The 24,112-nt window shown below is 41.1% G+C and overlaps 2 protein-coding genes and 1 long non-coding RNA gene across 8 annotated transcripts; 2 read left to right on the plus strand and 1 right to left on the minus strand.

Moving 5' to 3' along the window:
* The first annotated feature begins 1,613 nt into the window (after nt 1-1,613).
* On the plus strand, nt 1,614-18,055 carry hnf4a (hepatocyte nuclear factor 4, alpha). Of its 4 annotated transcripts, none has more exons than XM_076042009.1 (10): nt 1,614-1,715; nt 13,660-13,834; nt 14,336-14,430; nt 14,811-14,917; nt 15,007-15,162; nt 15,678-15,765; nt 15,861-16,022; nt 16,109-16,345; nt 16,454-16,576; nt 16,994-18,055. In XM_076042009.1, exons 1-10 carry the CDS (start codon nt 1,667-1,669, stop codon nt 17,134-17,136), a joined length of 1,335 nt encoding a protein of 444 aa, XP_075898124.1. In that variant the 5' UTR covers nt 1,614-1,666; the 3' UTR covers nt 17,137-18,055. The 4 variants fall into 4 exon arrangements, with proteins under 4 accessions (XP_075898124.1, XP_075898122.1, XP_075898123.1 ...); XM_076042007.1 differs by lacking the exon at nt 1,614-1,715 and adding an exon at nt 12,282-12,714; XM_076042008.1 differs by lacking the exon at nt 1,614-1,715 and adding an exon at nt 12,297-12,714 and having other exon boundaries at nt 15,861-16,013.
* Nucleotides 6,228-8,179, minus strand: LOC142898920 (uncharacterized). The gene is made up of 2 exons (XR_012928660.1): nt 7,460-8,179; nt 6,228-6,416 (listed from the first exon to the last, which is right to left on the minus strand). It is a non-coding gene; the product is annotated as an uncharacterized LOC142898920 (long non-coding RNA).
* Nucleotides 18,056-19,189: 1,134 nt separating the features above from the next.
* Nucleotides 19,190-23,214, plus strand: ttpal (tocopherol (alpha) transfer protein-like). 3 transcript variants are annotated; one of them, XR_012928648.1, is made up of 6 exons: nt 19,190-19,645; nt 19,969-20,212; nt 20,402-20,595; nt 20,810-20,920; nt 21,334-21,683; nt 22,176-23,214. XR_012928648.1 is itself a non-coding variant. In XM_076042022.1 (5 exons), the coding sequence occupies exons 1-5, from the start codon at nt 19,439-19,441 to the stop codon at nt 21,610-21,612; spliced, it is 1,035 nt and encodes a 344-aa protein (XP_075898137.1). In that variant the 5' UTR covers nt 19,191-19,438; the 3' UTR covers nt 21,613-23,214. The 3 variants fall into 3 exon arrangements, 1 of the variants encoding a protein (XP_075898137.1); XR_012928647.1 differs by having other exon boundaries at nt 19,192-19,645; nt 21,334-21,700; XM_076042022.1 differs by having other exon boundaries at nt 19,191-19,645; nt 21,334-23,214.
* The last annotated feature ends 898 nt before the right edge of the window (nt 23,215-24,112 follow it).

Consider the following 24,112-nt stretch of genomic DNA (forward strand, 5'->3'; position numbering starts at 1 on the left):
AGATTACTTTAATATTAGATGTTTTTCCAAAAAAATAAAGCCCTGTTTGGCACTGTTTCCTGTCATTTTCAAGGGGCATGAATTAAAAAGCAAGCACTTTTGCATGGTTACACTTCCACTCGGATGTTACTAGTTAACTATTATTAATGCTTTACTGAGCCTCATTAAATATTACACATTGTTTGTCAGAGTGTAAAGCTGTCATGTCGCCCCTTGCAGTAAACAACAGCGGTGAAATCATGTTTGCCAGGCTGAAAATTCACTGAGTTGTAAATAATTGATGACAGCGTGTATCCCTATAAATAATGTTGCTCTTCATGATGCTTTTGGTGTTTATTCTCTGCTGCAGAAAATCTTCTTTCCCTATGTCACCTCATTAGATGTGATTAGATTACATCTGTTGACCCCTGAGGAAACTGATGTTGCTTTTAATAGTCTTAAATCTATCATGGAATTAGCTTAGCATGCAAATCCACACTCAGCAAATGATTTCAAACAGGTTTTCTGTTTAAATGAAGTTTGTGAAATGCACATCTTTGGTGCACTTTGAATATATTCAACTCTGGAAACTCCTGATAATCTTTGCGAAACAGAAAAATGTCTTGCTCAGGCATTCAACTCCGTGTATCAACACAGTCAGGGCGAATTAGCATATGTTTTGTATTATAGTTTCAGGAATATTACCACCACATACGACATATATGATTAATTGTTAACTGTTAAAGTATCACTTTTTTTTTTTTTTGCTTTCTCATATCTGTGTCAGAAGCCCAGACTCTTCATTCTTCTTGCATTGAGCAAGATTTCAAAGTTGAAATTTGAGCTCCCCAGCTGAAAAAACCTGACTGCATGTAGTTTTATTTTCAATATGCTGACATATAGATTCAATCTTTGAAAATGGTATTTTAAAATGTCAGATATTTTTGTTAAATATTTTATACTGTCATTATTCAGAAAGTAAACTCCAATGATTATAACCTTAAAATTCACTTTCAGCAAAAAAATAAATAAAATGTTTTCTATAAATTGCTTTAATAAGGAGGTATGTGGGTGCACTTTGTGAATGTATAATTCTTATTTATTCCAGTAGGCCTCTTGATCATCCATAGATGATTATGACCACAACATGACTTTCCCCCCTCAGTCAATGCAAAACTAGTGACATCACCCATCATGCAGTGTGCTCGCTGCCACCCTCAGTACATTCTCCACTCCTCTCTTCTTTCATATTATTTCCCTCCCCGCCCTCCTGCTTTCGCTCTCCGTTTCAGTATGAAGTCAGATCCACGTCTGATTTGTCTAATTCGCTCGCTGATCTGCTTCGGGAAAAAAAAAGAGTGTTAGGTGATGAGAAAGAGGGAGAAGCGCATGATAACTTTATGTCTATTTGAGTTTCTATCATCATGTTGCCTTAGTTACAGCTGCTATATACATGGTGTCCATACGAGCCTGGTTACTGTTTAACCTCCCCACCCACATTTGCCCAGATTAGGAAAATCAATAAGATAACAGCGGCAACAGCGGCCTTACCTTGCACCAACAACACCCTCCTCACACTGCAGCGCCCTGCGCCCAACTTCCACGTTTTTTACACCTTGTGGTGAGGCAGGAAGAAAAGAAAAGTGGATTTTTAAAATCACATGCTTGGCAAGGAGCAGAGGACGACATGGTCAACGTAAACGCACAAGTCAGCTCAAGTGTGGAACCTCCATTCGGTGAGTACGACGCTCCTGTTTAGATGCGGTGTGCGAGGAATCAACAGGCAGCTGTGAATTTTGGAGGCGCCGAGCTCGCAGCGCCATTTGTGTCTGCCGCTTTCGCACGGCCAGAATCCAGGAGGTGTGTCAGAGGTACAGAGGTTGTTTGAGAAAGCCATGGGAGCCGGGCCTGATGGTGATGATGGTTGTGAGATGAGAGCGCAGGTCGGCGTGAGGGATTTTTTTTTTTTTGTAGGGTGCTCTGATCGCAGCTGGGGACTCGCTTTGAAGAAAATGCCTGAAAAATTCCCTTTTCAAGTAAAAAGGTTCTGGTTTTACTCATGCGTGCAAATACAGCTGGAGTACAACCAATATACGCTTAAGTATTTGTTCAGGCGTTATTCACATATTTGATGTTTTCTCTCAAACACTCACCGGCAGTATTACAAACATGCCAAACAGATACACTAGTGAGAAAAGTTGGAACGTTACATCCACTGTCCAATGGTGAGTGCAGCAGGGTGTGATGCTGATGACAGGATCATTTCTGCTGCAGCTGCCTCCTTTTTGCCATCTCAGCTAAACTTTATTTCTTTGCACACCAGCACACCTGCTTTCTGCCCCCATCTGGCTCCATGATGGGCAGGATCAACACTGCGTTTTCACTGAGCACGGGATAAAAGGAGAGGATTAGAAATGGCACACATCAACAACATTTGCCCAGTCGGACTAGAGCTGCTTTTCTCTCATATGTGAGACTGGAAGATTTCTCCTCTGTCTTCTTTGTGTCTGTCTCTATCTTTGCTCCTATAGGTTTTTCATTTGGGTGCATTCACAGGCAGTTTATATGATGAGCCCAACATATTGGAAGTTTGGTCAGTTTTTTTTCTATAACCTGTTTGCAAAATCAGCTGTCTTTAGTATAGAATTATAGAAAATAAGTTATAGTACTTTGGGGTCTGACAGCACCTTGTGTTGGGCACAGACAACTAACGACCCTTTATTTTATTCCTCTGAAGGTCTTTTTTTTCACATCCATGCATCTGTCTGGGCCGGTTTTAAAGCGTGTCAGGGCCGTGATAATAAAGCACACACCAATAAATGCAAAATCATTTTTTTAAACATACATGCTCATGTAAAACAAGGGCACTATAAACATAAACACGTAGAGACACGCGTCAAGGTGTGTGCAGTGTGAGTGCAGTCAAGCAGAAAACACTGCAGCTACAGTCTGAGAGAATCGAAGACGCCGTCACAGCACCGTGACCAGAAAATGACCTGACTGTTCAAATTACAGCAGCAATTTTTCTTCCATAAATTACTTTGTCTAATCTCACAAAATAATATTTTATACTTCAGCTTTTTTTTGTTGTTGCAAACACTGAAATTTTTCCTTCCTGAGTCACTCCGAGCTTCCCACCCACATAGACCTGGACTAATGTTGATTGTTGTTAGTGCTTTGCATATTTTGCATTTTAATGGCCCATATTATGCCAGTCACTGTGTTTTTCTGAAGCAATAATCCATCCCTCCTTTACTTCTTTTGCTCGCTCCACATTTCAACATATTCTAGAAATCTGCCAATTGTGATGTCATAAAGGGCACTGATATCACACTGATGCCTCTTTGGAAGCTACAACAAATCATCAGTTTTAGCATAAAACTGAAGTATTTTTGGGGTCACTGTAAAAAAAGAGGGTTAAACATGCAGTTTAGGTCTAGTTTAGGTTTAAAGCTTCTTCATGACTAAAATGTGCAAGAGCACTGCTTGAGTCCTTTAAACTAGAGCGCATATTTCTGAATACTTGTTTGAGCCATGGCTCATATTTGTCAAAAAGTGCCTGTTTAGTTCTTTTAACATTAGCTGTCAATTTGCCAAGGCCTCCTCCCACCTCCCAACACAGCTCATACAAAACATCCAACTGCATGTCAGACACTTGGGATTAATTGCTCAACGGTCACAACCTGGACAAACTCCCAAGCACCGCTGTCGGCAGAATAACTGGGTGAATGTCAACACAACAACTGTCGTTCAACAGCTCCTCGGTGGACGTCTGTTTGCCTACAGAGCTGAATGACTTGACAGCAGGTCACTGTGAGGCCTCGCTCGTTTCTAAACAGCAACAGAGTGACTGTTGCAAGGGGAAAAAAGAAAGAAAAGAGCCACGTTCACAAAAAGTGTTTTGTTTTTTTTTCTTCAGGGGGAGCCATCACACACTAAAATGACAAACTGGGCTCCGGCAAATCGCATGTTATAATGTGTTTATCACAGCAATGCTGCTAAAAGAAGCTAAAAGCATTTTTTTTTTTTGAAAAAGTACAGACTTGTGGTGAAGCAGAAAATTACCACCAGAGGTACAACACATTGAACAATTATATAAACTTGTAATGTATGTGTTTATATGTGTATCTCACTCAATACATATATATACATATATGTATATATGTATATACATATATGTATATATATATATACAGCAATGCAAAAGCTCTTACTCAATTTTTATATATGAATATGTAAAATAAAAAGAAAAAGGTTACCAGTAAGCCACAAGTACCTAGAGATAGTTCACTCAAAATTTAAATTCTACTTTTGTTTATATGGAACTTGCCATGCGTGCAGCATAGATAGCGTTCACATTCCATTCTGTTGCATTTAATTTATTTTGTACCTATTTTGTTTGTTACCGAATCAAAAATTGTTGCGTTAGCTCTATCATCTGAGTGAGCTATTTCTAAACGTAACATTAGAGATGGATTAGGTTTAGACAACTGCGTACAATACATAAAGCGTATAGACAGAAAACAGATTTCAATGCAACATTGGACACCTGCTGCCCATCAAGGGAATCTCAGTCTCTTCACTTCAAGCTTTTCTTTTCCATCAGCTCCTTGACGTGATGACCTTTCTCCGACTGGGCAGGTTCTGATTTTCAGAGGGTAGTTGTGTCTTTTATTGTTGTCCTTGTTTCATAGTGTGTATGTTCTTCCTATGTGCCACAAACCAAGCCTCCACTTTTCTGCAGTTATAAAATTTGCAACAATCTGAGCGCTGCACGTCGTCTCATTTCCTTTTAGCCATTGTGCCTTGTACAATCAATTTACAAAGGAGCTAAAAGAAAGACAATGACAGTGAGATCCCATGTATACTAGAATGCAACATGCAGAGTTTCCCAGAGGCCAATTATTCTGCTTTGAGGGCAGGTGTTACATGCCGTTCACTTGACACTATTAATCCGGGTGTTCAAGTCTCCAATCAAATCTCATTGTGACAGGCATTATGGGATTATCCCCGAGTTCTTTGGGCCCGTTAGGCCCCCGGCAAGCCGCACTGCTCGGTAACAGTGGGCCTGCTTCTCTTGCTGCCTGCCGCAGCCTGGCTGGGCCTGGGAGAGCCGTTGAGGCTCGTGGGCTGCCGCTCACCTCCTCATCTCACTGTCAGGGCTCGGCCTCCACAGGGATGTATGGCCAGGATGGGTCGCTGCACTACACCACCGCAGGTAACCGTACAAGGAAATGGAAGGGAAGTGTGGATCACTATTAAGATAATGCCCATCTTAAAGTTACTACGTGATGATGTCTGTGGTGTAGAGGCTTAGGGAACGGATTCAGTTAAGTTGAGCAGTTAAGTTGAGCAAGTTGCTCATTTCTGTTTTTCTGGATTTTAAATCTGCTGGTTGGGTCGGTTGTGGATACATTTTTTAACGTTGGCGTTTATAAGAGCGCCATATGCTGAGAGAAGCAAATAGTGATATTGTTGGGTTTTTTTTTTTGGTGGGAATCTCTTTCAAAGCTGAAATGTTGAGATGTGAAAACTCTGATTCTGTTTGACGGAAGCAGTGATTCAACTGCTAGCAGATGTGAGCCGTCAAAAAGCTTTTGAGTGCAGTCTTTGTGTTACCACACGATGGCAGCAGTAAGCTGAGTTTTTATGACGCTGACAGCAACGGTCCCCAAGCTTAACTGTGCTGACTCTTTGCATAGTGATTAATAATAGAAATGTAGTTTTGTAAGTACATTTCAATGTTGAATGGAGGTTTTGTGTAATTTTACCAGTGACATTGATCATATGGTTATTATTTATCATTCAGCTTTATGAATTTGTACCATTATAGGTGAATGCAAAGTTAAGTATCAAGACACACCATTGTCTTTAAGGTAAAATGAGTTCTACCATATAAAAAACAAACAAAAACAAAACTGTGTGAGAATGCACAATATTTAACGTCTGTGGATCCATTTTTTGCGACTCAGAAGAGCAAGTGTCAACAATGCAGGATGACTGTTTCAGGCATGGCGTAGGCTGGATTTTTAGTTAAATTCAAATGAGAAAAATGTAAAAGTATAGATTAGATGAATTTTTTTTTACACAACACACGAACAGAACCTAACAGTTAAATGTTTTTAACCTGTCCACCAAATATTTAAAATGTTTTTTGGTGGCAGCTGTTAATCAGATGAGGTTTTTTTTTTCAGTCTTTAAATACGTTTGAACAAAAACAACAACAATAACAACAAATAATAATACGATTTTGGTAGAGGTATCTGGTAGAGATATTTGTCAGACTTTATTCTCAGATTAGGCCCCCTGTTTGCCACATTAAACTCTCACATATTTGGTGGCTTGTTGTTCGAGCTGTGGAGGTTAAATGTCTATCGACTTTCTGGTGGCTGAAGGACCTGTGGCGAGCAGTGCAGATAGTGGCGCAGGGCGCAGAGCTGCTGACAGAAGGGATCAAGCCGGCGATCAAAATGAATTCTCAGCAAAAAAGTTAATGATTACAGGCTCTTATCGCAAGCTGTGATTGATTTACGTCTAGCATTGCTCTTCATGTTTATTGATGCAATTGTTTACTTATTTGGTGACAGAAGACACTTTACTTTTTCAGTCTGGCATGACAAGATTAGGCAGAGTTTGGAGCCAGTAGTTTGGAGCCAGTGCTTATTTGATCTCAGAAAGTTTGTGTTACATACAGACATACAGCTGTCTCTACTCACATCCAGAGACAGCAAAATTCTGACCAATAAGTTGTGCAAATAATTCAAAGCTTGCCCATAAAAAAAAACAACATATCTCCCTTGTCTCACCTGCATTTGGAACACCCTGTTACATGATGAGACACAGAACAGCAACGTAGCCGATGCAGTTTATCATTACCTCCAGACCAAACATCATTTATGATGAGGATGGTCTGACAGAAGAACACGGACCTCACTTTCTTGGCATTTTCCATTTATTGAAGTTAAACATAAGCAAGAGAATTTTTATCATATCTTTTAAAAACTCGTTTTAAAAAGCATTTTAAAAGTTCAAAAACCTGACTGCGTTCCGCATTTCAGCACAAAGCCACTGAAAACTATAGCCTAACAGGAGAACAGGCTGTGATTTTGTTTGTTTTAACAGAGTTTGAGGGACATCAAGGACATTTTCAGCTTCCATGCAGGTAGGAGGTTAAATTATTTGCACTTAAAAAAAAAAACAAAAAACTGTGCTGCACTTATTTCCATCACACAAGCAACTGACAAGAACGCCAGACACACTGCTCTCTACAATAGCATTGTACATTGTTTTCTTCTCAGGTCATGTTGTCTTTGCAAAATATTCAATCAGTCTTTTCAAGCACACAGACAGACAAGTCATTGACTATTTTCCAGAGACATGCAGAGAAAATATGATATTTCGGTGCTCAGCCACATGGGCTTGCATAAGCTGTTTGCAGATAGTTATCTGTTGACAAGGTCTTTGCCATGACACTACTCACCTATCTCTTCCATCTGCTGCAGGAGAACAGCAGCTTTTTTTCTGATGCCCTCAAATCTGCTGCAGCTAGCACATTGTCTCCTTCTGCATTTACATCATCATCAGTAGCAAGCTCCTGGATGTGTTTTACAAATGCTCACATTTCCGTTGACACAAAGTACGTCCCTGGACAGTGAATATTCCACGTTTCATAAACTCTCCCGCGCGTCTTTTCCTCCTTAGTTGTCGGCTCCTGAGTTTTGTAGTTTTACCAGCTTTCAGCCGTGATGCCTGCCTTTGAGATCAGACCCGGGGAAATGAAATGTTGTCATTGAGGAGAAGGTACAAATAGGCAGCAGTTGCAAATGGAGTTTGGTCAGTGGTCGGAGATTCCTATTCACTAGATAGACTTTGTTCACAAACTGGAGTTTGAAGTTTCAAAGGGGAGAATCACACAAGTGTTACATCAGGTCTCAGCGATCCTTTGACTTTTAGCCCCGGGGCAAGAGTTTGGATGACTGATTATAAGACAGCGCTCTGTGGTCCATTGCATTAACATGGCACCGTTCTGGAGTTCAGTTCTAGCATCTGTTTAGGAGCAAAATTTCAGCCTGTGCTTATCAGCAAAGGAGCTAAGTGTCCAGTGTCCCTTGACTTTCTATTTTTTTAATTTAACTTTTTCACTTTGGTGATTTAAATAAGTAAAAAGAAACACATACCAACATACATTTACAAAAACTGTAAAAAAAAAAAAAAAAATAATAATAATTTTGTATTATTTTTTTACACTTTATTTATTTGTATGAAGTGTAACAGCACATTTGATTACCCAAAGGTGAAAAAAGGTGGCGGGCATTTTCCTTACCAATACAAAGTCGACTCATTACATATGGCAGTATATATCATTCATTCATTCATTTTCCATACCCGCTTAGTCCCGAGCTCAGGGTCATGGGGAAGTATGTATCAAGAAAACATATTTACTATTTATTTATTTTTCCTGTACTGCTGCTGCTGCTGCTAAATCACAAATAATTCATTAAAAAACATTATTAAATCTTATGTTGATTTGCTAAACTCAAACTGAGCATCAGAATGGGGGTAGAAAGGGCACTTTACTGAAGTGAATCTGAAAGTGTGATGTTTTTGGTGCCAGATGGACTGGTCTGAGTAGTTCACAAACTGCTACTACTGCTGCCAACTGGGATCTTCACCCCAGGTTTACATGGAATTGTTGCAAAAGGACAGAGGAGAAGGCACAAATAGGCAGCAGTTGCAAATGGAGTTTGGAAATGGAGTTGCAAATTGAATTTGGTCAGTGGTAGAAGAACAGTAACTGTGTGCAGAAAAATGCCTTGCTGGTGTCAGGGATGAGAGAAGGATGGGCAGACTGGTGGGAGACCATAGAAAGGCAACAGGAAGTCAATGGACCACTGGTTACAAACAATGCCTGCTGCAAACCAACTGTGAACACACAGCATCTCCATGAAGAACCATGAAGAAGTTGACGTCCCAACCTTGAAGCAGACAATTAACATCAGAAAATTAAACGTTATTAATGATCACAAAACAAAAACTAATTTTGTTAAGAACAGAACGACATTCACAGTTGAGAATGACATCACACATCCTCTATGTGCGTGTTGTTTTCCTGCTTCTTTGGTTGAGCTGACTGTGTTTTCATTTTTGTATGGCCTCGCTGTCTTTACAACCGTGACTTTGACCGGGGCCTGCCTGAGCGAGGTTCTTCCTGTGCCTGTCAGCCTTTTTTTGTGAGGTACTCTGGCTTCCTCCTAAAGACATGCAACTTGACCAGTGTGTAGACAGCTGTTTAACTTTTCCAAACAATTTCTTAGGGTGTTGATGTTGGATGTGTGAAATGTATCCTGGCCTGTCAGATTATAGTATTGCTTCTTGGTGGATTGATCAGTATCATTGGCCTGTCATGCCTGTACACCAAACACAAGGCTGCAGAAGAAGACAGATAGCTAAGTCTGAAGATTGCAGACACTGGCATCAGAGTTTTAATTGAAGAAATTTAATGTCACTGTTATGGCACAGCTAGTAGCAGATAGCTTAGCCAGGAAATTAGAGCGAGTGGTAAACAACAGGTTTCCTTGTTTTGCTTGTTTTGTCTTTGGCGTCATGTTTCCCATTGCCTGCGCAAAATCCTCATTGCGCCTTTTTTTTTTTTTTTGTCAGGAAAGGGCAAATGTATTCCATGAAAATTAACTAACCAAATGAGTTGACCTTGAAAAGGTGCTTGTTATTACTCACTACTTTGGTTTGGTCGGGCAACATGGGAGAACGTGGTGACAACGTTTTACAGCCTCTTGCACGTGTTAATGGCGGGTGTTTGCTTTGATTGCAGCCGCAGTATGTGGGACAACCCCCCCACCCGCTCCCCCTGCCTCAAATCAATGGGAGAATTCCGAGCTGCCTCACTCATAAGGATAGTCTTTCTCAGTTCAAGATGAAGAAAGCAGTAACTGATACTTTATATTGCCGTGTGTGACTGTACCTTGAGAAGTTCACATAAATCGGTGATAAAAAGCATTTTAATGACATGGAAGATAAGATTCGCTGAAAGTGACTCATTCATAGCTCTACACCGAGTCCTCTCGTCCCGCCTTCCCCCATCCTATCCTTTGAAATAATCAGCACACTTGAGCAAATATGCCGATTGCAGCAGCCCAGCAGCAACGATCGAACGTGAAGAGATGTTGTAATGGCCGACCTCTGTACACACAAACGAAACAACACGCTCCTAATTAGACCAGCCAGAGCAGCGCTGCTAATCTATTCCTACATTACCACCGTAGTTTTCCATTGAGTTAATCAGATTGTAATGGAATCCTCACTCACAGTCACAACCGCAGATCACTGATACCAAATGGGTGATGACATCTGAGCAAGTTCCTGTGTGCTTCAATCAAAGATCACGTACATTTTCATGTGATTGGATCAACCTGTGGCCACTGCAGGGAACGCGCCAGAGTGACACAGAAGTTCCTCTGGGGAACGTTATGGAGTTTGTCTGCTGGAAGAATAATTTTATGGGCAGCCAGTATACTTTGAGTGCGTGCTTAACAAGTTCACCTACATGGGGTTTACTGCTTGTGGGGCCGTTCTGAACTTGGGATCGTTGACCTACTGCTATGTACTGGCACTTTCTCTTCAAATACATGACTACTGTTTGCTGTGCCACGCGCAAGAACTGGTTGCTTTGCGAAAGCCTTGGAAGTGGTGATGAAAACAAACTTACACCACCGTAATGTCTGAAAGTTTAAACCCATTTTCATTGTCATGTTTTGTTTTTACCATTTCATATTTCTCCTTAGCTTCATTTTCATATGTGTTTTAAAAGAAATCCCTGGCCAAGAAGTTACCACGTCGTGTCTAGAATTGTAAAAGTGTAAAAAAAAAAAAAAAAAGATAAATATATATACACTGTTGCTTGTAATGTTTGAATAATTTAAATCAGTAAAAAATATTTCATTCCAACTTTATCAACAGTCTTTGTACTACATATATATCAATTTAATGCCTTCTAAAATGTTTAGTTTATGACTAATAGACTGAAAATTTCTCTCTTTCCTAAAGTATAGTATATATTATAGTATGTACAGGGAAAAGGAGATACACCTCATTTGAAATTGCAGCAAGAATTAACTCAAAAACAGTTCCCATTGGTTCCAGTTGCCCTCAAACCATTTAATATGTCTTTAAAGCAACTTTGTGTGACACTCAGTTGTTGAGTCTCACTCCCAGTTCCCAGTTCCCAGACCTGCAACCATAAACCTAATTATTAATATGCCGGAGTGCTTTCAAATGTGTTGCATAATCTTTATCTCATATATTTGAACATTTAACGTGTTTGACATTAGACAGTGATGGTTCATGTGTTTCCAGATAGCTAATTTTAGGGAAGTCTCTGTAAGGAAACTCCTTCCCATTTTTCCCCCCTTTTTGAAACTGAGACCTATTTTCTGGGATGTTTGTGGATCAGCCTCACGTGCCCTGTGCATTCTCAGAAACAATGAACTCTTTCTCAGTTTTTGCATAAATGCATTGCGTAGCTGCAGCGACAGCTATGAGCCTTGTTAATGATGTGGGAATTACCACAGATTTCCGGGCAACATTTTATACATGGAGGCAGGTCAGAATTTGCCAAAGTCGTCCTCATGGCGCTGGCAGAAGAATACAGAATGTTTATAATTGTCGTTTATTGTTTGTATTTCTACTTTAAAAGTGATCCTCACGTGTGATTGTTGCTTTGTATTGCCATTTCTGTCTTCAGACATTGATGAAGAGCATCAGCATAGTTATTGCGCATTGTCCTTCAATGGAGGGTTGGTGTTAATCTGCCATGTCAGGAGGCTTAGCAGTAGTTTTGTAGTTTAAGCTGCAAGAAACACACATCATTGTGAGTCCCTGCATCACAAACACTGTCCATGGCAGATAAATGTAGTAGATTTGAAGTGAGTCATTTGTTCATGTGAGATGCGGCGTTGTTGCAAACTTGGATTGTTCCAGAACTAGACACGGAGCTCATCCGCAGTTTCTTCTTCATGACTTCAGACTTGTGTGCACATGGAGAGGGCGTGCTGGATACACTGCTGTCGGCCATCAGGAAAGCTGTTCTGAAATCTGGCAGAGGCATGACCTGATATCACTCTGGAATCGTTAATCCATTACTAACAGTGACCCAAGAGATGGCAGATATCAAAGTTGTTCTGTCTCTTTTAAAACACACACACAAATACACACACACACACACACACACACACACACACACACACACACACACACACACAACCACTCTGTGATTTGCTATTGAAGAGGAGGGTTAACCATCAACCAGACAGACACTCCACCTCCTCTCTGATTAGTGGCTCACGAGAGGAGCCGGAGGAAAAGGAGCTCGCTGTCACTCACTATTTTCCTTTGTGACACTAGTCGATCTCCCATCACCCTCAATTGGAACGCAGAGCTACCTTAGTAGCTGGGCGGAGCCGGCCTCAAATCGAGGAGCCAGGGGTGTGGGTGGAGGTGTCAGAGGGTGTGAGAAGGAAAGGAGGAGGAAGAGACGAAGGCGGGGGGGGGGGCGGCGTACAAACATCGACTTCTTGGACAAGTTTCTGTCCCGTGTGTCCCAGCAAGTGTGTTTGTCCTGAGTGCTGACAGACATGGACATGGCAGACTACAGCGAGGCCCTGGACCCAGCCTACACCACGCTGGAGTTTGAAAACATGCAAGTTCTCCCCTTGGGCACAGGTGAGTCACATATATTGCGTGCGTGAGGGATGGACTTTGAGACTTTTGCCTGACTTAAAACTTTGGCCCAGGGGTGAGGACAGGGCGCGCTCTGGTGTGAGGTGATAAAAAAAAAAAGAGGGGTCATTTGTCCATGTGCCGCTTCCGCTGAGAGGACGACACCAAACAGTGGTCGCCTATTATCACTGACTCACTTGCGTGATGGTAAAACATTGAAAGGTTTTGATTTACGAGAGTGCGCTCTTCTGACTTGCGCCTGGGTCATGTGGTCAAAGTCGTCGGTGACCTGCTTCAGCTTGCAGGCCGACGGCGGCGGCGAATCGATTTCAGCGCCTTGATATTCGCCCCCCGATGATGAAGCGAGCGGCCCAGTGGCCCAGCTGCGGTTACAAAAAAAAGAAACCTCTCTTTTCCCACACAGCCCAAAGTCAAGAAGAGGGTCTCAGGTTTTCATCCAGAGTGACACGGACTGATTTCTATTTTCACTCTCCCATGACATCCGTCTCACGTCTCTCGAATTCTCCGTCGCTCACGTGTCTTTGCTGCTGCCATTATTGAAGCCCACAACAACGTATGTTGAGTCAGCCGGGATTTTTTTTTTGTTTGTTTGCCAGTGTGTCATGACACGCCGTATGATTGATTGGCTCACTGTGGTGACAGTGTGGCTGCCTTAAAGCACTGCCTCTGGTGATTGCCTCCTCAGAGGTAATCAAGACCACATCAGTTATGCTCTGCTGAGTCTGTGTGAGCCACTCAGGCCGGAGCTTCTCAAGACGGCTGGGTTTTGATCGGTCGCTGGCCCGTACACACCGTCCCTAATCAAATCAGCAGGACAGTTTGTGAAACAGAAGCACCGTTTTGCACCCTGTAAATTTCACTGAGGTGTTGAAACATTCAATTGTTATGTATTAAAAGGCTCTGGTTTGTGGTCTTTTCTTGTGTCAGACTCCTCGCCTGCCGAGAGCACTAACATGAACAGCGCAGGCCACCTGGGCACAGGCAGCCTGTGTGCCATTTGTGGAGACAGAGCCACGGGCAAACACTACGGCGCGTCCAGCTGCGACGGATGCAAAGGCTTCTTCAGACGCAGCGTTCGCAAGAACCACATGTACTCATGCAGGTGAGGACCATGTCTGCGGCCCAGGAATTAAAAGATGATGCTCTGACTTTTCCTTTCGCACTCTTCATGTGTAAAGCACACATCACCATGTCCAGTCTTGCTAGGACTGGAGGGAATTTCCCCCCCCACCCCCAAAGACTCCTTAGTTAGTTGCTTTACTTACAGAATTGACACTGAAACAGTGAAAGGCTTCTCCTTTGCTTTTAATAATCAAATAATCTTTTGATGTTTTGTAAGATCAGTTTGTTAAAGATTAAATTACTTTTCTATAAGGTTTTGGGAAAATAATGAACATCTCATGAGGACTTACCTTCATGAAAACAAAATGAAATCTTCCAAGGTGCAGAATTGAAAGTACAGTAATTTCAAAAAAGGGGGCATTTGACAAAAAATATATGTTAATGTTAAAATCTTAGATGAAGGTAAGCTGTGGAATAAACAACTCAAACCAACTCTGATTGCACACTTAAATGTGTTTATCTCCACTCATTTTTTTCCCAGGTTCAACAGACAATGTATCGTGGACAAAGACAAGAGAAATCAGTGCCGATACTGCAGATTGAAGAAGTGCTTCAGAGCGGGCATGAAGAAAGAAGGTAGGAGGCCACTTCATGACAAAACAAGTGACTAGACTAGAATCCCCTTTTGCACTCAGCAAATCAGTGCCGGTGCTGTCTCCTCACTGAATTGACACGACTCGTCTGGGTGTGTTGCAATACCCACGATAGTAATACTTTGTTAATGTTCACTCCAGAGGCGCTGTGGCCTCTAACCAGCTTATGCTGAGCAAACATTTCTGAGCAATAATAGCTGTGTACTGATAAAGATAACAGCCCTCACAGAACTTTTTTTTCTACCCCATTTTTAAGTTAGTATGTTTGACAAAAGAAATGGAGGAAAGATGTGACACTTCTCATTGCTTTTTTGGGTTTTTCAATTGACTACATTTGTGAAGACACCAGAAATCTGTTTTTAGCTGTGCAAAATGAACGCGACAGGATCAGCACCAGGAGATCCAGCTACGAAGACAGCAGTTTACCATCCATCAACGCACTCATCCAGGCTGATGTCCTCTCAAGACAGGTAAGGCGACCACCTCCGGCAAACACACCCAACACTCATCGACAGTAATGGTGAAGAGCGGTTCCCCAACACACTGCTGTCTCGCCCAGATCTCGTCCCCGGCTCCCATAATCAATGGGGACATCCGGGCCAAAAAGATCGCTGCCATCACTGACGTGTGTGAGTCCATGAAGCAGCAGCTCCTGGTCCTGGTGGAGTGGGCCAAGTACATCCCAGCTTTCTGTGACCTGGCCCTGGATGACCAGGTAGGACACACACACACACACACACACACACACACACACACAGTGTACACAGTTGTATCGACACTGGTAACTCATCAACCAGTTCAAACCATAGTGTGGTTGGTGGCAGCATGTGGAATTGGTGAATGCAGCGCAGAGAAAATAAATGTGTGCATGTGCGTGCAGTTTTTGTCCTTCATCCTTCAGAGAATAAGTCAGCATCCCTGCAATTGGCCAATCAGAAAATATAGAAACACTAGTTGTGCCTTAACAGAAGTGGTTAATGTATTTTAAATGTGGTTTTGATGATTACGGCCCTGTTTTCAAGTTGTATTCCTCCAAAACAAGTGCAGAATCATTAACAGTGTGATCACCAGGGCTCAGTAACTGATTTGCTGTGCAGGTGTCTCCCCACCTCTTTCTCCGATTAGAACCATGAGCTATGCTGTAAGAATGAATGTCAGAGTTTTGCAGATTCCACCGAGTCATTTTCAATCAGAAAAAGCAGGGATTCAACAAAGTTCCTTGTGTTGCAGGTGGCCTTGCTGCGAGCTCATGCTGGTGAACACCTCTTGCTTGGTGCTGCAAAAAGGTCCATGCTGTTCAAAGACGTTCTCCTATTAGGTATAACCATTATTTTACACCATATATACTTTTACTCTGCATAATAAATGAGTTGGAATAATGACGAGAAAATGGGTTGTGATCTGTTTTTTCAGGAAATGACTACATTATACCCAGGAACTGCCCAGAGTTGGAGGTGGGCAGGGTTGCAGTTAGGATCCTGGACGAGTTGGTGATCCCTTTCCAGGAGCTTCAGATAGATGACAACGAATATGCCTGCTTGAAAGCCATTGTGTTTTTCGACCCAGGTACCACAAGTGAGCCAGCTGTTGTGAATGGCCGCATTTTAAACTTAGAAAGTTAGACTGCCACTACAAACAATCTTGCTCTTGTTTGTCTACAGATGCAAAAGGTCTGAGTGATCCTGGAAAGATCAAGCGGATGCGGTACCAGGTGCAGGTCAGCCTGGAAGACTACATCAACGACCGACAGTACGATTCCCGGGGCCGTTTCGGAGAGCTGTTGTTGCTGCTGCCAACACTTCAGAGCATCACCTGGCAAATGATTGAGCAGATCCAGTTTGTCAAGCTCTTTGGCATGGCCAAGATCGACAACCTGCTACAGGAAATGCTTCTAGGAGGTCAGACTGCTCAGATCACACGGAAACAAACGCTATTCGGAGCTACGAGGCTTTGTTTGCACGGTATTAAAAAAACAAACAAAAAAACAAACATGTTTTGTCATTTAGGTTCTGCCAATGAGGCTCCACATGCTCCTCACTCTCTGCACCCACACCTGGTTCAGGAGCACCTCAGCAGCAATGTCATCGTGACCAACAACATGCCGACACCCATCCATAATGGTCAAATGTGTAAGTGCACCTTGCATTCTATATTCTCAGGCATTTTCAAAGGCACGCACAGAAAAAAGAACTAGGAAAGTGTTTCCGCTGAAATCAGAAACATAATTATCAACAGAGACTTCTGGGGTTCCCTGGCTCCATGTGCAGCCTAGTCAGGTAGCAGGAAGGACAAACAAGCTTGGCAGAGTAATCCTCTCAATTCTTTACGGAAACTAATCAGGCTTATTTTTATCAAAGGGAACTTCTGTTATTCTTTCTTAACGTGTTTAATGCTCTGAGATATTTCACAAAAGTACTTATTCCTTATCTGAAAACTGCGTTGCCCAAATACATGTTATACTCCAGGTTGGTAAACATACACCTGCTCATGCTGTACTTTTTCTCTTTCTGACTCATTGCCTCCTCTCCCCCCTCTCTATTTTTCAGCCACTCCTGATACCCCAATCCCATCTCCACCCACTGCCTCCAGCTCAGAACATTATAAAATGGCTCCAGGGGTCATAGCCACCGTGCCAAAGCAGCCCACCTCCATCCCCCAACCCACAATTACGAAGCAAGAGGCCATTTAATAGTCCTCTGCATTCTCATTCCTTCGTTGTTTTTATTGTGTTATTGTGTTAAGCCAGGGTCTTTGTTGGTAAGAAATAACATTTAAGGTGTAAACCTGGCAAAAGACAAGCTAAATACAAACTTTATCACTGCAATGACGGCCCGAGCAGATTGCTGTTTTTCTTCAGGGATCTTTATATGCACACATGCAGCTGCAGTTGTGCGTAGCAGCTCAGCGAAGGCCAGAGGTATCTATAAAAGTCCAAACATCACAGTCGTGCTGTTGTTCCTTAAGATCTTGGCATATGACATCATGTTGTGTATAGTGTTTATTATTAGGTATCATGCATTCTTTTCTTTTCTTTTTTAGCATGGCTTCGGTGCACGCACTGTGGTTTGTGTTAGACATGGTGACTGAATCATGTCAATGTTTTATGAATGTTACAACAGGCCTTACATTGTCATGTATTTAGCATTGCACAGTATTTTATTTTACGTTCTGTAGTTATAAAAACAAGTTTTTTTGTTGGAGCTTGAATGCTCCTTTTAAATCAAAGTACAGATAAATCCCTTAATGAGTTCAGCTCTTGGGGAATTTGTCTGAAATATAAATAAATGTATGTGGTTTCTTTAATGATACCACATACATGTTTTCTTTCATAAATACAAAACTTTAGGACTTTGCAAGACAGCTAGATCTTGGGAGGTTGAAACTTACACCAAGATACCATGTATGGCTTTTGGAAAAGTCATAGGTGGAACTGCCCTTATAGTATATTGTATTCGTTTTTGAAACATATAGAATATTTTGTTTAATACTTTGTTGTGGTTTAACTGATGGAATAAATAGTGCCTTTGTAACTTGTACTGCCTTATAAACAGGCAATGTTTTGCCTAATAATGTGAAGATGAATTAATAAATCTCAGTTTCTATTTTTATATTGCTGTAAATATGATTTCTAACAGTTTGTAAGTTTCAATTAATCAAATTCTTTGAATCACTGTGGGTAGAAAAGTGAAACATTTCTGGTGGGAGGAAAATGTCCAACGTGGCAGTTCTGCTTGTTCGCTGACCTAATGTGTCATGTTGCTTCAAACTGATAATAAGCCATAAAATCATTGTAGATAGCAAGGATTTAAGGCAGAGAGCATGTACATTGGACGTCTGACATATTTATTTCCAAATTACAACTAGACCAGTTGTAAGTGAATGATATGCACTTTTATTTCCATTTCATGGGCTGAACCTAAAAAGACAAAAAAAACAAAAAACTCAAAAGTTTAGCCTCATCGTTTGAATTTTCTTTTTTTTTTTATTATTATTCCCGAGTTATTCTTGACTAATTACTTACTTAAAAAAATAATTCTGACAAACATTTTTCTTTTACTAATTCTAAATGAAAACATAAACACAACACATATACAACATGAATCCGAGCAGATAAAGCTTTCCTGACAACAGCGCAAAGTGACGCAGATGCAGGCTAATGAAAAAAAAGAAGAAAAAAAAAAGATTGCAGGTAAACTAGCGCCATCAAGTGTCATAGACGTATAGTTGATGGAAATTAATTGGAAATTGACAATGTAAATACTTGACAATAGTAAAAAAACAAAAACAAACAAACAAACAAACAAACAAAGACACCACAAATAGAGTTACTTTTGTTGAGGAGGTGGCAAACTACACACCTGTCCAAAAAATGAGAGCGCATGTATTTCTATTCAGTGAAATAATTTTCGAGGAAACCATGAAGGCAACGCTGCGATCTAAACAGACGCTCAGATCGAATGAGCGTCGTCGGCAAAAGATCACATGCTCGAAAAGAACCAATGAGATGGCGTTATTAATTTACCCGGAAGAGGCTTCACTGACAGGTCAGTTTTGTTTTTGCATCGTTGTATTTAATCCCCTGTTAAATTTTTTATTTCATTTTAAATGTCGTTTCCCCAATTGCCAATGGATGCTCACAACAGAAACCTTCGTGTCCCCTAGTCGATAACGTATTAACACATTTTAGGTCGGTATTCCGTCATTCTTTTTTCTTTCTTTCTTTCTTTCTTTCTTTCTTTCTTTTTTTTTTTTTTTACGATTTTGTTTTCTTCATTTCTGTCCATCCAGGGTTGAATCGGCTAATTGGTATCTATCAAGAAAAGCGTGTGTCGTTGGAATAGCCCACTCATTGTTGCCGAAGACCGTCCCTATACGTTTATCTTCTGTTCCGTTAGCAGACAGCTGCATTACTGTGCGAAACCCACCGGGTGCTAACGTCGCCACAGTAGTAGTCGAGAAAACAGCGCAGACGCTAGTCTCCCAGTCAGTCCATGGCTGATCAGCATGAGATCGACCTCAGGTCTCCGCCAGTGGACCCGTCAGCAGCTGTGGGACAGAGCTGGTTCCCAGGGCCGCCTCCACCCATCTACTCCTGTACCCTGAGCCCTGAGCTGGTGGCCAAGGCGAGAGAGGAGCTCCAGGAAAAGCCAGAGTGGCGCCTCCGGGATGTCCAAGCGCTCAGAGACATGATATTGAAGGTTTTTTTTTTTTTTTTTTTCCACCCACTGCCGTGAATATTATAATCCATATTCCTGTTATGCCAGAACCAGCAAGACAAAACTGTTTTGCCAAATTCAGGACAGTTTGTTTCATCACTGCACAAAAGTTGGCATTGAACACTGACTATTATTGCAATAAGTGAGAGCCTTGTGGCACAGTTTTGATGGTAAAAAGGCATGGGGTTACTTCATTAATAATGGTTTCTTCTACTAAATTCTCAACTTATGCAAGACAATTTGAGTGTGTATACCAAACCCTTTGGTGCAAATGTCATTTTTGCTTTGTTGATGTCCTTTTGCAGGATCAGCCCAACCTCAGAACCAGGTTGGATGATGCCTTTCTCCTGCGCTTCCTGCGGGCCAGGAAGTTTGACTACGACCGTGCCCTACAGCTGCTGCTCAATTACCACGCGGGCCGTAAGGCTTGGCCAGAGGTGTTCCAGGATTTGAAGCCATCAACAGTCAAACACGTCCTGGATCTGGGCTTTCTTACAGTATTGCCACAGCCGGACCCGAATGGCAGATACATCCTCTGCTTGCGGCCGGGTAATTCTAAACTTTTGACCTAACAGAGACTTAATAGTGCTTTAGTTTTTATGCTGAGTCATCATCATTTACTAGGCTTTGAGGTTAGTGTGCTTTTGTTGACTGAAGTGCACACAGCAGGAGTAATAGTCGGTCACCGAAGGTATTGATCATGATGCTTATTTTGTCCACCCTGACTTATTTCTACAGGAAAATGGAAGCCAAATGATTATCCATTTGTGGACAATGTGAGAGCCATTTACCTTACGCTGGAGAAGCTGATCCAGCCAGAGGAAACACAGGTGAATGGTATTGTGATCTTGGCAGACTACACTGGAGTGGGTATGTCCCAGGCATCCAATCCAGGCCCGTTCCTCGCCAAGAAAGTTGTGAGCATCCTGCAGGTAAGAACCATAGTATCTGATGATTCATTGACACATATATACTGTACATATACCATGGGTACGGAAAATATTCAGACCCCTTTAAATTTCCTACTCTTTCATTAACAATATTGACAATGCCAATAACTGCATATTGACAGAAGCACAGAAAAGAAATATTAGATGTTTGATATGTGTGAGGTTTATGTTTTGTTTTTGTTTTTTTTATATACAGGATGGCTTTCCAATTCGGATCAAGGCTGTTAACATCATAAATGAGCCCAGGATTTTCAAAGGCATCTTTGCCATAATTAAGCCTTTTCTGAAGGAGAAGATGGCTGAGAGGGTAAGTACTGTTGTAATGAATTGTCCCTGACTCTTTTGTTTGAGATCACAAGGCAACTTTGAATAATCTGCTTGGCTTTCATTCACCGCCCCCACTGTAAAGAAATGGTCTATTTTCATTTGACAAAATAGATGCGCAAAAAGCAACATCTGGATTTTTGTTTGAATTAAGTACTAAATAAAACATCAATTCCTCGGTCTTTGAAGCTTATTGTTTTTAACTATAATAGTAACATAATAATATTATGAAACAAGGTTTTGAAGTTGAACTACCTTGTCAATATTTATGTAAATTAGCATTTATAAATGTGTAGCTAAATAAATGGCTTGTCTTGTGTATTTGTTTGAAGAATAATAGTATTATTTTGTGGTGGACAAGACATTAAAATGTGTATCTCGTGTCTGCTGCCACAGTACGTCCTCCACGGCTCTGACCTGCGTTCTCTGCACCGTCACATCCCGCGTTCAGTCCTGCCGGAGGAATACGGCGGTACTGCAGGACAGCTGGACTTGAGTGCCTGGTCGAGGCTGCTGCTGGATTGTGAGGAGGAATTTATAGTGGAGTTCTGCCAACCGGATCCACTAGAGGGCGTTCTGCTCCCAGACTCCATGCAGTTTGAGGGCGAGCAGGCCAGCGGGCAGGATGACGACACCTTCAGGGGTCTGCGCTCGCAGCTTTACTACTGTTACTGAAGCACATTGCAGGTGTGAAGTTGACAGCTGTCACATCACTGAGAAGACACTTGATGTTGCATCTGAAATGTGTGAGGACTTTGACCGGGCAAGTTGCTTCTAATATACTAATATACATGACATCATTTACTAACAGTGCAACACTAATGTATGTGAGTTGTTCCAAGTTAACACACAGCCCAGCATTCAAATATGGTTCCCAGGCAGCTGCACGCTCTGACAATGAGGCTTTTTTAAAATCACATAAACCATTTTAGTCATTTTCCAAGAAAGAAGTGTGTAATGCATTAATAGTTTTCTTATACTGTCACATGTGACAAGAACAACCTTAGTTAGAAAATTAAAATACGTTAAAAATGTCTCTTTAGGCTCTTCTTTAGGGTAGAGATGATTTGGCCAAATTCTTATGTTTTGGAGAAAGAAAACACTGTTGGAACTAAATATTTACAGTAAATTGTTAATAATTCAATAAATTATCCCATATGCGGTTGCATGTTCAGCTATGTTAGGTGATCTCTGTAGATGTATTGATAGATTTTTTTTTCTTTTCTTTTTTTCAGCAGTCACCCTCTCAAATGTGCATTGAGGCAGATTTTCCTTGATGTTCGTCCCACCAGCCAATGAAGATGCCTTCCAATAGGGATGAAATTCGCTGCTCACTCATTTTTTGCGCAGCTGAATCTAAAATGAGCCATCAGCAGTAGCAGTCAGACAGACCATGTGGGTGTAGTCCTGGGAGTTTTATTTTAAAAGCACTAGCCTGTTAAAGCAACCCAACCAGGACTGATGAAGCCTCCTTTTAGCTTGCTTAAAGTGCAGACTGTGTATGTCTCATGTTCAAAAAAGAGAAACAACTCGACAAAGAAAACTTTGCCAAAATGCACATTTGTCCCTTGGCGAATGTTTTACAGAAATTAAAAAAAAAAAAAGAAAATGACGGCATGAGGCCATTGCGCTGTCAAAATGAAAACACCACTGTCTTGCCAGGTTTTAAAATGTGCAGGTTTTGTTTCTTATACATTGCCTTTCGGGGAACAGATCTAAGTATTACAAATCCATGAGGGTTTGTATGCACCAAAGCAATATCTATGGGTTTTGTCGTTGACGCTTGTCTTGTATTTTATTGCTTTTAGGTGGAAATAGATAGCAAACAACACAAGTTTATGATGTATGTTCTTGCTAAATACTTCACATCATGTTTTACGGCCTTTGTTGTGTTGATGCTTTCTCCATCGAGACACTTTTCAGAGGATGATTTATCGATATCAGTAAATCTGCCTTCTGTCCTGTTTTTTTTTCTGTTTCATCTCTCAGTCTTAACACAGGGCCACTACTCATAGCAGGAGTCACGTGGGCAGAGCACATTCAGCTCTGAATTTATAGACATCTGTTTTGCCAAACCTTACTGCAGGCCATATGCAGAAATGTGCAATAACATTGCATCTTTTTTGTTACACTTGTTTGAAATCTGACTTGAATTATTTTTATCAGACTTTTTTTTTATTATACTTTTTTTTTTTAAAGCATGTCTGTGTCTCTATTGTACTGTGCTGCAGGACATTTATTGTTGTTGGCAAAGACAGTAAAGTTTAAGTCAAATAGTGTGCATTTTGTTTTGTTACTTGCATAGTCTTGTGATCGTAAGCAGACCTTAATGGAAATTGTGGGTATTTTCAAAACCCTAATTTGGCTCATGGTTCCTGAGGAACATTAAAAGCACGGATGCATCAAGATCAACTATGATGTTTTATTTACAGAGAAGCAGTAATACTGGGGGAAAAAAAATGATATTATAATAAGGTAAATAGTTAGATGAAGTGGAAATGTCCAGACCTACATGAGTCACAGATTAATTTCAACACTACAAAAATGGTATGTGCAAGGTTGCAGGGCCACCACAGAGAATGACAATGGTAACTGCAATCATTCTGGGCTTGAAATCATATTAGTTTTGAATCAGTTAAATTGAGAAATTTACAAAGAACTCATTACTTTGTTGAGTTTCTTTCATGAGATTTGGGGAGTTTATTTTTTACTCAGCATGGCCCACGCTGTTGGATATTTTTAGTCCTCCGTTTCCATGACATTAACTCTTAACTTTTGAAAGACTTTGTTGAGCTGTAAATGTATGTTGGAGTCCATAACGATCTGAGAGAATTAGTCATTGTAAAACATGTCACAATGTAAATGATACAAATAATCTCATTAGGTTGTGCTGTTTAAATAATCCAGACTCTGATTTCAGTGCTTTTTATTCTAAGATCATAGTGAAACCAGTCAACATTTGTAACTCATCAAGAAATGGCTGACAGACTATGTTTTCTTCAAAACTTAATCAACTTACTATTTTCACAACAATGTCACCTTTAAGCACAAACTGAGTCTAAATCCAACATACATAAATGCTCTTCCTGTGAGGTTCTGTTTGTTCTATGAAGTGTCCAGGACAGCATGCTTCTTGATAGAACTCTTGGGTGTTCCCAGAGGTGCTTATTATGTG

Source organism: Nelusetta ayraudi, unplaced genomic scaffold (assembly GCF_046127955.1).
Source record: "Nelusetta ayraudi isolate G7.1 ecotype Tasmania unplaced genomic scaffold, CSIRO-AGI_Nayr_v1 ptg000070l, whole genome shotgun sequence".
NCBI classification, from domain to species: domain Eukaryota; kingdom Metazoa; phylum Chordata; class Actinopteri; order Tetraodontiformes; family Monacanthidae; genus Nelusetta; species Nelusetta ayraudi.